This window comes from Cibotium barometz, chromosome 38 (genome assembly GCF_041138505.1).
Source record: "Cibotium barometz isolate CiBa-2024 chromosome 38, ASM4113850v1, whole genome shotgun sequence".
In the NCBI taxonomy this organism is placed as follows: Eukaryota; Viridiplantae; Streptophyta; class Polypodiopsida; order Cyatheales; family Cibotiaceae; genus Cibotium; species Cibotium barometz.
Genome location: NC_141083.1, coordinates 19,689,917 through 19,703,866, shown reverse-complemented (window position 1 = coordinate 19,703,866; position 13,950 = coordinate 19,689,917). Strand labels below are relative to the sequence as shown.

Sequence of the window (13,950 nt, the reverse complement as noted above, 5' to 3'; positions counted from 1 at the left end):
GTCAGTCACTTTTGTGAATGCAATCTGGCATTCACTGAGCACTGTTCCTTGCAGAAATACAAGTTTCTTCCCTATTTGTTCTCCTTACAATTTCGTAAGAAGGCGGTGTAGAACAGAAAATATAAAATATAAAATCTTGGCAATGAAAAAAAACACCAAGGTGGCAAACGAGGTTTTACACTAGAGCGGACACACCCAGAGCCTCAAAACACGAGGCCAAGTGTTTTGGAGGTTTGCAAACTCGAGCATGCAGATGGGACCCCGGTGTTTTGCAGGCTATCGGAACTCGGGAGTCGCCACTGACCACTCCATGCTCCTTGCCCATCTGCACGCACGAGGTACTATTTTCTGCCCTCTTCGGACACATTGCCCACATGACCAATCTGTCAGTTTGCATTTGAGATGGCTCCGGCATGGCTCCTCTTGTTCAACACCGCTCTCTTTTTGCGCGTGTTTGTAGGTGCCCGGATAACCAGAGAAGACTTTTGGTGCCCACGGCTCTGAGTAGCTAAGAAAGCTGCTCATAATCAGGTGAGAGTCCTTTCATGCTTGTTGTCTGTTGCGCGGAAATGCCATCCCTATGGAACTCTTGGTCCTTTGGCCTGCCTGAATGCATGCAGATGCGTGTGGGTGTGTGTGTGTGTGAGAGAGAGAGAGAGAGAGAGAGAGAGGGGGGGGGGCTTGTTTATCTTTGTATTGAAGCGAGTGGACAACATATGGTTCTTATGAGGGCATCAGAGTGCAGGGACTGGGATTTGAATCCGGGATTTTCAGCTAGAGCCCATGCACAAACTGCTATGCTACACACACACACACACACACACACAGATTTTCAACCTCCACAGAGAGGGAGAGGGAGATTTTCAGCTAGAGCCCATGCACAAACTGCACAGAGAGAGAGAGAGAAAGAGAGAGATTTTCAACCTCTACATGGCCTTGCAGGCATTAGCCATGGCATCCATCGTACTCCACAGTCCTGGTGGCATTGTCTCCAGCCAGCCTGTGGATATGAGATGCAGGAGTGCCCGGCCTATCGATTCTGCTATAACCCGCAAGGCCCAGTCAACTGCTTGGGCCTTTCAAGACAAATGTCAGCTCGGATTTTCAAGGAAGACCTCCCAAAAAGTGATAAAATTTTCAGTAGTCATGAGTGTCCGCGAGGAAGCTACCATGGAAACAGGAGGAGGCGTTTTTGAAATGGAAGATGGTTTGCATTCTAGCCACAATTGAAGGGCATGACAGAGCTGTTCAATGTGGTTCTTGGACAAGCTTTTGATATCTGTTCGTTTTACTGATCTGTGTTTTCTTTATTTGTTCAAGAGGCCACTTTGGAGCAATATTTTCAAGAAGCTGGCGAGAAACTTGTACAGTTTTAATGGCTTTTCGTGATTATTATCATATTTGATTGCAACATACATGCTCAATTATGAGAGAGAGAGAGAGAGAGAGAGAGAGAGAGAGAGAGATTTAACTCTTTGCTATATGTATGTAGGTGGTTCTTGACATTTCCACTAAAACATGTGGACCATGCAAAATGATATACCCTAAACTTGGTAGGATGAGCAAAGAATATCCCAATGCATTGTTTCTGAAAATTAATGGTGATCTCAATAGTGACACCAGGGTAAGTCCTCTTGCTATGGTGCTTTCAAACCATGCATACTGTTTTATCAATGATACAAGTGAGATCAAGACGTATCGTTGATGTTGTGTTATTGGATGTTGTACATGATATTCCACTTTTCGATCACTTGTCCTTGGTTTCAATCACTTGTAGGCGCTAATGCGGAAGTGGGGTGTCAGAGCTGTTCCGAATTTTCGCTTTTTTCGTAGTGGTGAGCTTATTCACTCTCATACTGGAGCAAATGAGGACGAGTTGCGAGCAAACTTCCTTGTACATTACGAGGGGATTACCCAAGTATGATGTGTATAGCTGTACACAGTAAGGCAGGTTGCCCGTTGTTAGGGTGTAGCTTCATCTGTATTTTAATGCCATGAAATAATTTTATCATTGAAAAGCAAGCTCAATTATACATTGATGTATGGCATAACCTTCGTGCTGTACAAATTGGAAAGTAATGGCTGATGAAGAAGCACGAGCGTAACTCTCTATTTACTTCAATTATAATCATAGGTGTACAGAAGACTTCTCTAGAAGTGTGAAATTTTAATCCAAGTTCTGAAGTTTTGGAACTTAGAATGGTCACTGTCTAGTGGAATACCAAGTTCTGTTGGATGGGCCCACAGCTCATAATGCCATGCCTCTAGTGGCAAAGACGTACCATCTTGGATTGCAATATTGCATATTTTAAGATATCATGGCATCTCTGTGTTACTGGTCTCGAGTTCTTTCAATGCCATGTGTAGGTTAATTGAACCAATGCTGTTAATATCTAACCATATGTAATGGGACATGGTAGGGATGTTATAGCTAGTTGTTGATTGAATGAAAACAACTCCAAATGATTGTCAACTAGCTGCCTTTAATCAGATATTGGAGGTAGTATATGTAGGTGTTGGTGAAATGTTTTTTCTTGATGGTCTAGGAGAGTATGGCAAGACCTTAATCTATAATTGTTTGCTTTCTCGGTTGCATGGGGAGGGGCATGTTGCTTTGGCGTGTGCATCTTTTGGCATTGTAGCCTTGCTACTAGGCAACGGTTGCACAGCTCAATAAACCCCCTATAGTGTGCATGGTATGCATGTCTAGTTATGAGATTGAAGACCAAGTCATTGTTTGCTTTTATTTTGCATGTATGACCTTTTGTTTGAACTTTAAATATAGCTTTTGCTTAGGGTTCACTTTTAACTCATCTATTTCATAGTGGTACTATAAAGGTTTTGTAGTAGTTTACTAATGCTATGTCCCTCTTATAATCCCATGAATAAGGTTCACACACCTTAGCAAGAGAACATAACAAATTAGTTCAGTCTTGTCACAAAAACACGCATCACACATTTAACCATAAAGTTAAGAATACGTGGTATAAACGTTGTCAAATTAGATCAAAGCAATCCCAATCCCTAGTGTGACTTTTAAGGCCCAAGGCTATGTGTAGTTTTAGAGTCAAATCTTAATTTATGGATAATTTGTAGTGTATTACAAGCAATGTGGAAGGAAAATCTCCTTATCAATGAGTAAAAATAAAGACAACTCTTGAATGTAAGTGGTTTTCATCCTTGGAAAACAAGTAGAGTGATACATGTGGGAATTATAACTATATTAGGCAAAATCGTATCTCTAAAATAGATTTTAGGTCACATTTGAATCGGGATTTTGAGAGAGAAACACTAAATGTCGTGTTTTTGGAGGACTAGTTACAATATCTCATGCTTGAGTGGAAAATTGGTTTAGAGCTTTTCCTTGCAAGATGTGTCACCCAAGGATCAAAATATAAGTTGTTGACATGCAAAAATGCAATGCAAAAAAAGAGTGTTGAAAAAAATGGCATGGTATTCATGATGTGGCATTGCCACGTGGTAGGATAGCAATGCAAGGTAATCTTATAGACTTGGAATGATGCGACTAGCTTTTGGAAAGCAAAAGATTAAAAGCTTTTTAAACACTAAAAAGAGACAAGCTTTTATTATTAAAAAGATGCTTTTTAGGTTGAGTTTTAAAATGCTTTTCTCCAGTGTGTTTGTAAAAGAACTATAAATTCAATTATTCTCTCATTGTTGAGACATACAAAAAGATAAGAAAGTTGTCTAGCTCTAAGAACTTGTACTCAAGACTTCTCCAAGGAGTTTTATCTAATATAACTCATGGGGGAGGGGGTCGGTCCAAGGCTATTCCAACCCTTAGTATGGTGTTTTCTCTCTCCACTCTTTTATTTATTTTCATATTTTCTCAAGGTTTTATACGTGCATTTGTTGTTTTCTTAAAAATAAGCTAAGTACACATGCCATAGTCCTTACGAAGGCCTGCTATAGTGGTATCAGAGCATTTAAGGTTATATCTCTCTCCTGATAGAGATAACGATCTTTGCAAATGGTGTTTTTTGCTTTTTCTTCAAGCAATGGGAAGCACTGGGCCACCAAGGAGAGGACCAAGCCCCCAAAAGTGGAAAGCAAATCTAAGAAGACCCAAGAAAACACATAGTCAAAGAACCTATGACCAATTTGGATAGTATCTCCAAGATCTCGACTTGATGAGAGCTTTTGAGCAACTATCTAAGAAGATCAGGAAAATTAAGAAAGCAACCAACAAAGGAGGATGTGGTTGAAAATCAAAAGTCTTCATCAAAGAGATCTTCCTCAAAGAGATCACACAGTCCACCTTCTTATGGAAGGAAGAGGAGCCATTCCAACTCTTGGGCCAACCAAAGTGCAGGACAAGAATGCTTTAGTGTTGTTTGACATGGGAGCCACATATAATTTCATTTCCATAGAGCTTGCGGAATAGTTGGGTAGCAAACACGAGGAGATGGGACTGGCCTTGCATGTGGAGCAAGTGTTTCATGGTGATGCAGTGGGGCAGTCATGCTTATCATTGGTAAGTTCAGGATTCATGTCCAAGGTTATGTGGACTATGAGGGTTTCTATATTTCACCTTTGAAGCACTCAGATGTCATGGTTCCATAGGAAGAGTGCTATTATCCAAATTCCCAAGAGGACCTTTTCTTTTAAGCATAAGAATAAGGATATCACTATTGTAGCAAAGAAGAAGGGAGATACCATCCCTATTGTATCCCATGTAACTATTTCCAAAGCAATAAAGTCTTCCATCTTTGCGTATATGATCTTTGTAAATAATAAGATTGAAAGCTCATTGAAAGAATTGAACTCTCTTGAGAGGGAGAGACGGGATACAAGGATTGCTTCATGGATGTTATTCCCCAAGAGAGTTGCCTCTTGAGCGACCAAAGGATCATGTGATAGAGTTGATTCTGAGTTCACCCCCGAATCGACCTCCTTTCCGTGTGAGTGTAGTACAACAAGAAGAGATTATGACATAAGTATAGGACTTGCTTAAAGGGGTTGATACGGCTTAGTTCTTCACTGTTCTCCACCATAGTATATGCTTAATCTATGTTGCACAACACTATGATTAGTCCCATGCTAGGATATTTAACATAAGCAATGCTAAATTGTTGGGCGTGAGAGGTGAGTTGGTCAAATTGAGAGATGGTTAGTTCACACACCTAAGTTTACATTGAGGAGGGGTGTTGAAATGTGCAATGTAAACTAAAGCAAGGGTTATTTGGTTGGGTGTGTGAACGCACCCTAGAGGTGCAAGGTATTGTGGAAAGATAAGAATGCTACATAAGATATTGTGTGAATGGTAAGAGCCACATAAAAGAATGTGGAAAAGGAGTTGCCACATGGCATGATGATGTGTAAAGGAGATTGGGTTGATGGCTATCTATATTAGAAGCCTTTCATTTGTATGGTTCATAATATCATATGTAATAGAGATTGTGTGTTGAGTGTGTTACTCTCTCTCTCTCTCTCTCTCTCTCTCTCTCTCTCTCATGGATTTCATGGTGTGGTTTAACCCACCTTTAGTCTGCTTAACCTCTTCCACAACACCGTGATCAATTCCATTATTAGGATTTTCAACACGTGGATTACAGCCTTGAACAAGATTATAATTTCCTATACCAAGGGTTGATGATATATTGGATCGGTGGAAGACGTGGAATTCTTTAGCCAGATTGACTTAATATCATTAGATTTGGATCCAGCCATAGAATATTCACAAGACTGCCTTCCATACCACTTTTGGATTGTATGAGTATTTGCTGATGTCTTTTGGACTCACAAATGCTCTTGCTACCTTCAACCGCATGATGGATCGGATCTTTAGACCACATCATAAGTATGCAGGCACTTTCTTTGATGACATCATTATGTTTTCCAAGATTGAAGAGGAATACAGAAAGCATTTAGCTAAGGTATTCCAGGAGTTATGGGAGCACAAGTTGTTCATCAAAATGGAAAGAAGAGTGATTTTTTCTTAGAAGAGATACATTACCTTGGACATATAGTGTCTAAGGAAGGAGTGCAGATGGAACTAGCAAAGCTTGAGGCCATCAAGAATTGGTCATAATTAAAATCCATACATGATGTACACAGTTTCGTGGGGTTATGCTCCTATTTTACAGGAGGTTCATTAAAAACTTTGCTACCATTGCCACTCCATTGCATGATCTAACCAAGAAGAAAGTTATTAAAGGAGAAGTTTACCAGTATTGGTCATTCTAGACATAATGAAACCTTTTGTGGTGGAATGTGATACAAGTGGGGATTGTATAGGGGCAGTTTTGCAACAAGAAGGGCATGTGGTTACCTTTGAGAGCCTAAGGTTGCAACATGCGGAGAAAAACTTGTAGGTTTATGAGAAAGAACTTATAGCCATGATTCATGCCCTTACTTCAAGGAAGCATTATTTGCTGGGGCTGATTTCATGGTGATGACGAATCATCAGAGTTAGAGACACTTTCTGACCCAAACTAAGCTTTTCGAGAAGCATACGAGGTGGGAAAACTTTTTGTCCATGTTTCATTTTTCCAGATTATCTATACACCTGGAAAGAAGAATGTGGTTGCAGATGCTCTATCTAGGAGACCACAGGTACATTTAGTGACCACCGTATAGAGAGTTGGATTCCATGAGAGATCACTATGTGCTTAATGAGGACTTTGGTGAGACTATGCCAAAGCTAGAGGATGGTCAGAAAGTTAATTACTATTCCTTGAAAGAGGGATATTTGATCATGGATTCATGGTTATGTGTAACCAAGGATTTGAGACAAAAAGTGATTGAGGAGTCACAAGCACCACCTTATGCAGGGCATAGAGGTATTTCTTCTACTATGTAGGCATTGGAATAATACTTCTATTGGCCTAGCATGAGAAAGGATATTGAGAGTGCTTGACTTGTCAAAAGGTCAAGTATAATTGTCAAAAGACTCCAAGACTACTTATGACTCTACCTGTGCCCGAGAGACCGTGGGAAAGTATAGCGTAGTAAGCAAGCTCATTTCATTCCAATAAGGAAGACTATCAAGGCAGACCACATGGCAAGGATTTTTCTGGCACGTGTTCAAACATCATGGAATACCTAAGTCTATTGTTGGCGCGATCAAGATCCATGTCACCAAAGCATCAAAATACAGGTTGTTGATATGCAAAAACACAATGCACTGTAAAAAGCACCCAAAAAGTAGTTTTTTGGGGGGGAAATGTGACGTGGTACTAATGATGTGGCGATGCTGACATGGTAGGATATAACAACGCAGGGCCACCTTATGGGCTTGGAATGATGCGACTAGCTTTTGGAAAGCAAAAACTTAAAAGCTTAAAAGAGAAGAGCTTTTATTATTAGAAATATGCTTTTGGGCTTTAAGTAAGTTTTAAAGTGCTTTTCTCAAGTGCTTTTGGGCAAGAACTATAAATTTAGCTATTCTCTCATTGTTGAGACATGCAAAAAGACAAAAGAGCTCTCTAGCTCTAAGAACTTGTACTCAAGAATCCTCCAAGAGGTTTTATCCAAGTGGGTGGATGAGAACTTCTTTGCGGAGTATCCACAGGTTTTACAAGCATATCAAAAAACTTTTTAGTTGAGGACAGCTGATTAGAAGTCATATTAGGAAGCTTTTCAGTTGAGGGAATGTCACCGGCCTTTGTATTTTGACATCTAAGGAACTTGGATCAAAGGAGAATGCTCAAGGTTTATATTCCACTGCAGGGACCAAGTTGTATTCAAACAACACTAAAATCTTTTGCACAAGAGTCATGGGACTACCGTGACTCTTGTGGAGATGGACTTTATATTGGGTATTTGTGATCTTGGAGAGTGGAAAATGGGCAACAAACTAGTGGATGAACTGGGTCACAATCGAATGGTCCCACTTACCGTCGTACTTGGTGAAGTTGGGTGAGGCATGGATGACGGTTGTCGAGGCTGGGCTGGGGTTGTGGAGGATTGAGAAGGGTGGAAAGAAGTTACCAGAGTCCGGAGTGTCTGTTTGAACTGGTCCCTCAAATCTTCTTGGGCTTGTCGCTCGTGGTTCGCCTTTGCTTTGAGCTCTGCCCACATTCACTCCTCTTTGGTCTTGTGTTTGACTTTTCTACTAGCTGTTCGGTTAGTCTTGATTCATGGTCTCACTCTTCTTTTTCTGTCATCCATCAACACCATTGCTCCTTTGAGGAACTTTCTTCTTTGGGTGTCTCTTGGTGGGCCAAGGTTGACTATAATTCTGCAAGTTTTTTTCCATTTGGACTCTTTCGAGTTGAATCTGGAGTTGCCTTATCTGCTCCTTTAAGTTCTGGTTGTTTTCATCTTCTTTTTGCGAAAGCGTTTCTTCAAATGGTTCTTCTTCTTTAGTAACGTCTTTGGAGCTTGATGCCATGGTGGATGGGTGAGTGGTTTTTCCCAATCTCAGCTTTACAATCCACAGGATGCTTTCACCCTAGTTGCCGGGTTGAATCACGTCCCAAGCTCTGATACCAATGTAGCATACGCCAAGCTAGGATCATGTGAAACAATGAGTCCTTATTTAAACCCGAGTTTAGTGAGTCTTTAGCAATCCTTTGAACAACGTACATGAATCTGAAAATGTAGTCGGGACGATACCAGATGGGGTACCAAATTACCCACTAAAGGCCCCCCCTGCAAGCAGGAGTATTTGCTTTATTTCTTCTAGAGAAATGAATACAAGCTGAATTGTGTCCACAAGATTGAGCGGAACAAACTGACTGATTGACCGCCAAATGCAAGGAAAAAGTGGCCAAACGCTGGGCATAACTGTGCATAAGTTGTAGGCGACTGTGAAGCTATCTTGGAAGAGATTACACCGGCTCGAGACTAAGGGTTGGTGTGTTGAGAACTCCCGAAGAGATTGAGCTTCGATTGCCTTGGGCTGAAAGCATAAGAATGCTGAAAGTATGCAAAGGATGAGGGCACACACATGTTTGACTATTTGCTTGAGAACTTGCTTTGTTTTTTTATGATCTATGGATTGAGGATAGCTTGCTCTTTTATATGACAAAAGGGTGCTGGTCAGCTGGAAGAAGATGCTCGTGAACTTGTCCTGGCTTGTTGGCCGACTATTGCCCAAGCCACTTTATGCATAGAGGGTGGCTAGGGGTGTTCACACCCCTCGCAAGGCAGTCCCCTCCTTGGGGCTAGCCCCTGCTACATGAGTGCAGCTACCATGCTTTTAATGACTTCTACTCGTAAGGCTAACATCTACATGCAACTACATGCTGAATTCTCCAAAAGTGGGTTAAGAATTCTGACTTGACAGACCTCTATGGCTGGAAGCCTGACTTACGTAGCTTGTGCCTGACATGTCCCGGGCTGGGCCTCACAAAGGGGTCATGGCATATGACAAAATATCCTATAAAGGTACTATTTATGTACATGATTCTTGCATTGTTGATGAGCTAGTTTGTCACCGTGTACCACAGTGCAGGGGTGCACGTGACATATTTAGGACCAGATTTAGGGCTTCTATAGCATAGACATTAGTTGGCTAGCACACATGTGAAAAGAAGAGCATTAAATGTTGAATATTTGAGGATTGAACTGGCCAACAGGGATACAGTTGGCCGATTAGCAGTTGAGGAATGCTATATAAAGGGCCAGACATAATTGTGATAAATCATCTAGTTCCCACTTGGGAATAGGTCATAGACTAGGTCTAGAATAGGACTTTTGATAGTCAAGACTAAACATTTATCCTCTTTGATAATATGAAGATATAGTAGATTAGGTGAAAGCTGTCCATTTTTCTCTCTTCTCTCCATCTATCTTCCGCATGACTGCATCAGTGTTCTTGAAAAGCACTTAGGGCTGAAAGATCAGACCCATTAGAGCTTCTGTGCGACAGGTTGCTTGTTTCTGAGTAGCAGTTCGTACAATGTGTGGTTACATGTCTCTGTGTGTATTTATGCGTATGCATGTGATGAATGGATTGATATTCATGGGGGGATTGTATACTTATAAGAAGCACAGTTTGCAGTTGCACTTTCATAATATTAGAAATATGCCCTCCATACTAGGTTGATTTAGCATTTGAGAATAATGTATACAAGCAATGGTCTTGGGTAACACCCAAAGCATGGGGATTTTGAGCTGTTTAATTTGTTTTGAAGGGTCCAGATCTGAAAATCATTTTGTCTGTTTCACCCATTTCCATTTTTTGAAATGGCTGAACTACCATTTAAACAACGTAGCCAACAATACTTACATGTTCCCCTATAAAACTCCCCTATACTTGCAGCATGTTCCCCTATACTTGGTCTTTTTTGTTCTTCTCTCTCTTTAGTCCTTTTCTCCCTTTCCTCTCCTTTTTTCTTACATTTCCATGCATTTTTCTTGTTCATCTTCCTTTCCCCCTTCACCATTTCCAAATTTGATAACTTCCCTTTACTCATAGTGAGCTCTCATTTATGGTTACCACTAGAAGTTAAGCATCAAAATGAGTGCAATGTTGCTCCAATAAGTTGGCAAGCCTAAAGATTGTATGGTCAGGTAATGGGAAAATATCTTTGATGACAATGTTTCGCTAACCTTTTGGTTCACATTAACCATCACCTAAAATAACATCTTTCAATCATAACCTTTCTATTGGTCAGCATTCGACCAAGACTCCAGCCACATGTGGCAAAGCATAGATCAGGAGCTAACCTGCACATCATATCTAGTGTTTAGATCGGTGGGGTTGTAACAACCATAAGACCCACATGGTCCATCGTTATAAGGCCCATCCCTAAAGGATCCATAAGGGTACATGATGTTACATTTCAAAACATTTTGCCTAAAGTGGCTCAAAGGCAAGTCGCTAATAAAAACACCTTCTTAGGCCCAATATACATATATAGACCTTTATAAGATTGAAATATATCCAAACTTACAAATTGAGAGAATATACAATTGCACTTCTTTAACAACAAACGCAAGGAAGAAAAACATATAAAAAGTTTTGCAGAGAATACAATGAAAACTTGCATCTCAAACATTAAGAATTCCTCTAAATAATTCTTTTATTCAGACAACAGCCCAAGAAACAGCTGCCATCAGTACATATATAATGCTAGCTGTGTGCTCCCAACTAAACCAAGGGGATGCCATGATGTTATAGACCTGTGGATAATAAATACAGAACTCTCAACATAACCCTTCCATATGAGGGCCTGCTGTTATCATACAATGTGGGGAAAAAATGATATGGTAGACAAGGGGTACCTTGTCTCTATTTTACCACTGCTGCAGCTCGCTTCAGAACTTGCAGCAATACTGCATGGTCGTGGAGATTCCTCTCCAAGAAACCGCTGCTACGACAATCCATGGAGTGGGATAGTCCTCTATCCAGACCTCGATGGAGGGAAAAAAAATAATCTGCAATCAAACTCTGAATGATGGTACATGCGCCTAAATCCAAAAATTTCCTGTGCAAAAGAAAACTATCATGTAAATGCTGCATCTTTTGACTCCAACTTCTGCTGTTTCAATTTATTTTTTTGGTAGCATCTGACCTAGACAAATTGACCTATGTCTTGTACATAGCTTATTCGAATCCATTCTGAAACAACTCTGGAACATCATCCATTGACACATAATTTTTATCCAATGACCCCATCATCATATCATTTGAGTAGTCATCACTGTTAGGGATCCCTCGATTTTCTTCACTTTCAACCATCTTCTCACACTCAGGCAGACAGTCTTGTTTCTGAGCACTTCTTTCCATTGCATCTGGAAAAGGAGTAGAGCTAGACAAATGTTTTTGTAACGCTGTTGTGATATCTGAAGACGAGGCGCCTGCCACCTCAAATCTCTGCACGGCAGCATCCAACAACTCTTTCCACGAGAGCAATCCTAACCTGAACTCCACCTGTGAGTGCTCATAGAGTATATTGCCCCAAAAAAGATAGATCTGCGATTTCAAAGCCACATCTTGTTCAAGAGTTGCAGCCTCATGGTGAGCATCTCCACTGCCTTGTGATTCTGTATTTTCCAGATCTCGTTTGACACGAGTAGAAGTTTTGACATCCTTAATCCGGCACTCTTCACGCTTCTCCAGCATTTCTGCTGCCTTCTGCATTCGTTCTTCTGCACTACGGAAAAGCTCTATTGTCCCAGATGAATCCCAAGTGCTGAGATCTGTTGGGCTTGCTACAGCAAGAGACCAATGCAGCTTTGCACTTTCGAAATCCTTCTGTCCTAAACCAAGCATACCATCACAGAAATCTGGCTTCACATGTAATGCCTGCTCAAACTTCTCCTCAGCTAGAGCATACTGAGCCTGAGCCCAATCAAAGGCTGCTTGTAACCTGTCACAGAAATCCATTTTGCTGTCATCAGTGTCATGAGGTAACTGCTTCCTTGCTGCACACATGTAAACATTCCCCCAATTGAGAAAGCCTAGAGCTGCCATCTCCTGAAACTTGCAGCCAGCCAGCTCAAAAAGCTTGTGTGCCTCCTCAGTGGTAACAGTCTCCTCCAAGGCTTCAGCACAGAGCTCCATACCCAGATCGTGTAGATCAACATGCCCATTGGGATCTATTCCCAAATGTGCCTGGAAAAGATGGGCAAAATCTAGAAGCCATTTATCAAACTCCTTCTCTTTTCCTTTTGAATGGTCCCTATCTGCCTTTCCTCTGACAGAAGCCTCGCTATCTGATGTTTCCATTTTCCCCATGCTGTCTCTGACGACAGTAGACTCCTCAACATCCATCAAAGCAACTTCTTCCTTATCATAAGGCTCTTGCTCTGCAGGCACTTCAACCACATGAAGCCTTAACTGATCCAGAACAGAAGGCACAACAGGTAATCCAATAGCAGAACTTTCATGTTGATCCTGAGAGAAGGCCCCTTCCCCAGACATGCTTGCTGCTCGAAGGTTTCTACTTGCGGCCCCCACTGAGGCAGCTGATTCTGCAAGCCTCAACTCCTCGGTACTTGTGATTGTGACAAGATCTCCCTCAACATCTTTGTACTTGATAAGTATTGCCTTTGATGAAGGGAACCTATTTCTGACCAGCTTCCTCAGATCACCAAATTTGCAGTTGGCAGGCATCTCTGCCAATCTGATGTCATGATCATAGATCAGTTTCAAGGGTCGCATGAGGGAAATTGCTGGAGTATCAAACTGCAAAATTTGGATGTTATCCTGATGAATGATCCTCTCCGATGGCTCACCTTTCGAGGGATCAAAAGCAGGAGTGGGAGGCAAATTTTGTGGCAAAGGCTCATTTGGCTGAGTTTGCATTTGCTGCAAGGAAGGGCGTGGTGGAGTTTGCATCTTCCGGGAGGATGGGCATGGGGTCAAAACAGCACCATTATCCTCTTCATCAGGCATATTGAAGCTACCTCCCTCCTTCTTGAGAAAGGATCTGGTGACAGAAAGGGGAGTTCCTGGACTACTGCTTGAAATAGTAGATGATCCCACAGATGTTCTAGCATAAGATGAAGCAACTGGTGTGGAAGGCCTACCTTGAAGATCTTGCTGAGCTTCTTCTCCCTGATTCCCTATAGATAAGCGGATGCGCTTGGCCATGTCAATGGCATCTGGATGGTTCACATCTCCTTGCAGAAGCAGCTGGACATCTTGAAGGGCAAGCTCAAGCTTCCCAACAGCTTCAAAAGCACGGGCACGCCGCAGGAGGGCGCGACCAAAGCCAGGGTGAACTTCAAGGGCAAGGTTGCATTCATGAATGGCAGCATCATATTGGACAGGCTTCATCTGCATGAGGCAAGCAGCGCGGTTACTATGGAAGACAGCACGCTCGGGGTGGTCGCGTGGAGTGAGCTTCAGGGCATGCTCATACTGTTCCATGGCTCCTGAGTAGTCCTTTCTCTGAAATAGCCGGTTGCCTTCTTCTTTGAGGTCTTTTGCCCTAGCTGCCATGTAAACAGTGTACTCCTGCATCTTGGTGTTAGCTCTCCCTTCATCCTTGGCAAGTTCCTTGGGTATGGCGGCAGCATGGTCCTTGCTCT

The 13,950-nt window shown here is 41.8% G+C and overlaps 1 protein-coding gene and 1 pseudogene across 2 annotated transcripts in view; one reads left to right on the top strand and one right to left on the bottom strand.

The window, feature by feature from the left end:
- Positions 1 to 236: 236 nt before the first annotated feature.
- Positions 237 to 2,324, top strand: LOC147616429 (uncharacterized). The gene is made up of 6 exons (XM_086777080.1): positions 237 to 338; positions 461 to 531; positions 943 to 1,207; positions 1,321 to 1,364; positions 1,493 to 1,624; positions 1,778 to 2,324. The coding sequence occupies exons 3-6, from the start codon at positions 952 to 954 to the stop codon at positions 1,922 to 1,924; spliced, it is 579 nt and encodes a 192-aa protein (XP_086633206.1). The 5' UTR covers positions 237 to 338; positions 461 to 531; positions 943 to 951; the 3' UTR covers positions 1,925 to 2,324.
- An 8,652-nt stretch (positions 2,325 to 10,976) lies between these two features.
- Positions 10,977 to 13,950, bottom strand: part of LOC147616428 (protein CLMP1 pseudogene) — a 3,988-nt pseudogene continuing 1,014 nt past the window's right edge. Inside the window, exon 1 of the transcript XR_015262497.1 lies at positions 10,977 to 13,950. This exon is cut by the window's right edge and continues 1,014 nt beyond it. The product of XR_015262497.1 is annotated as a protein CLMP1 pseudogene (transcript).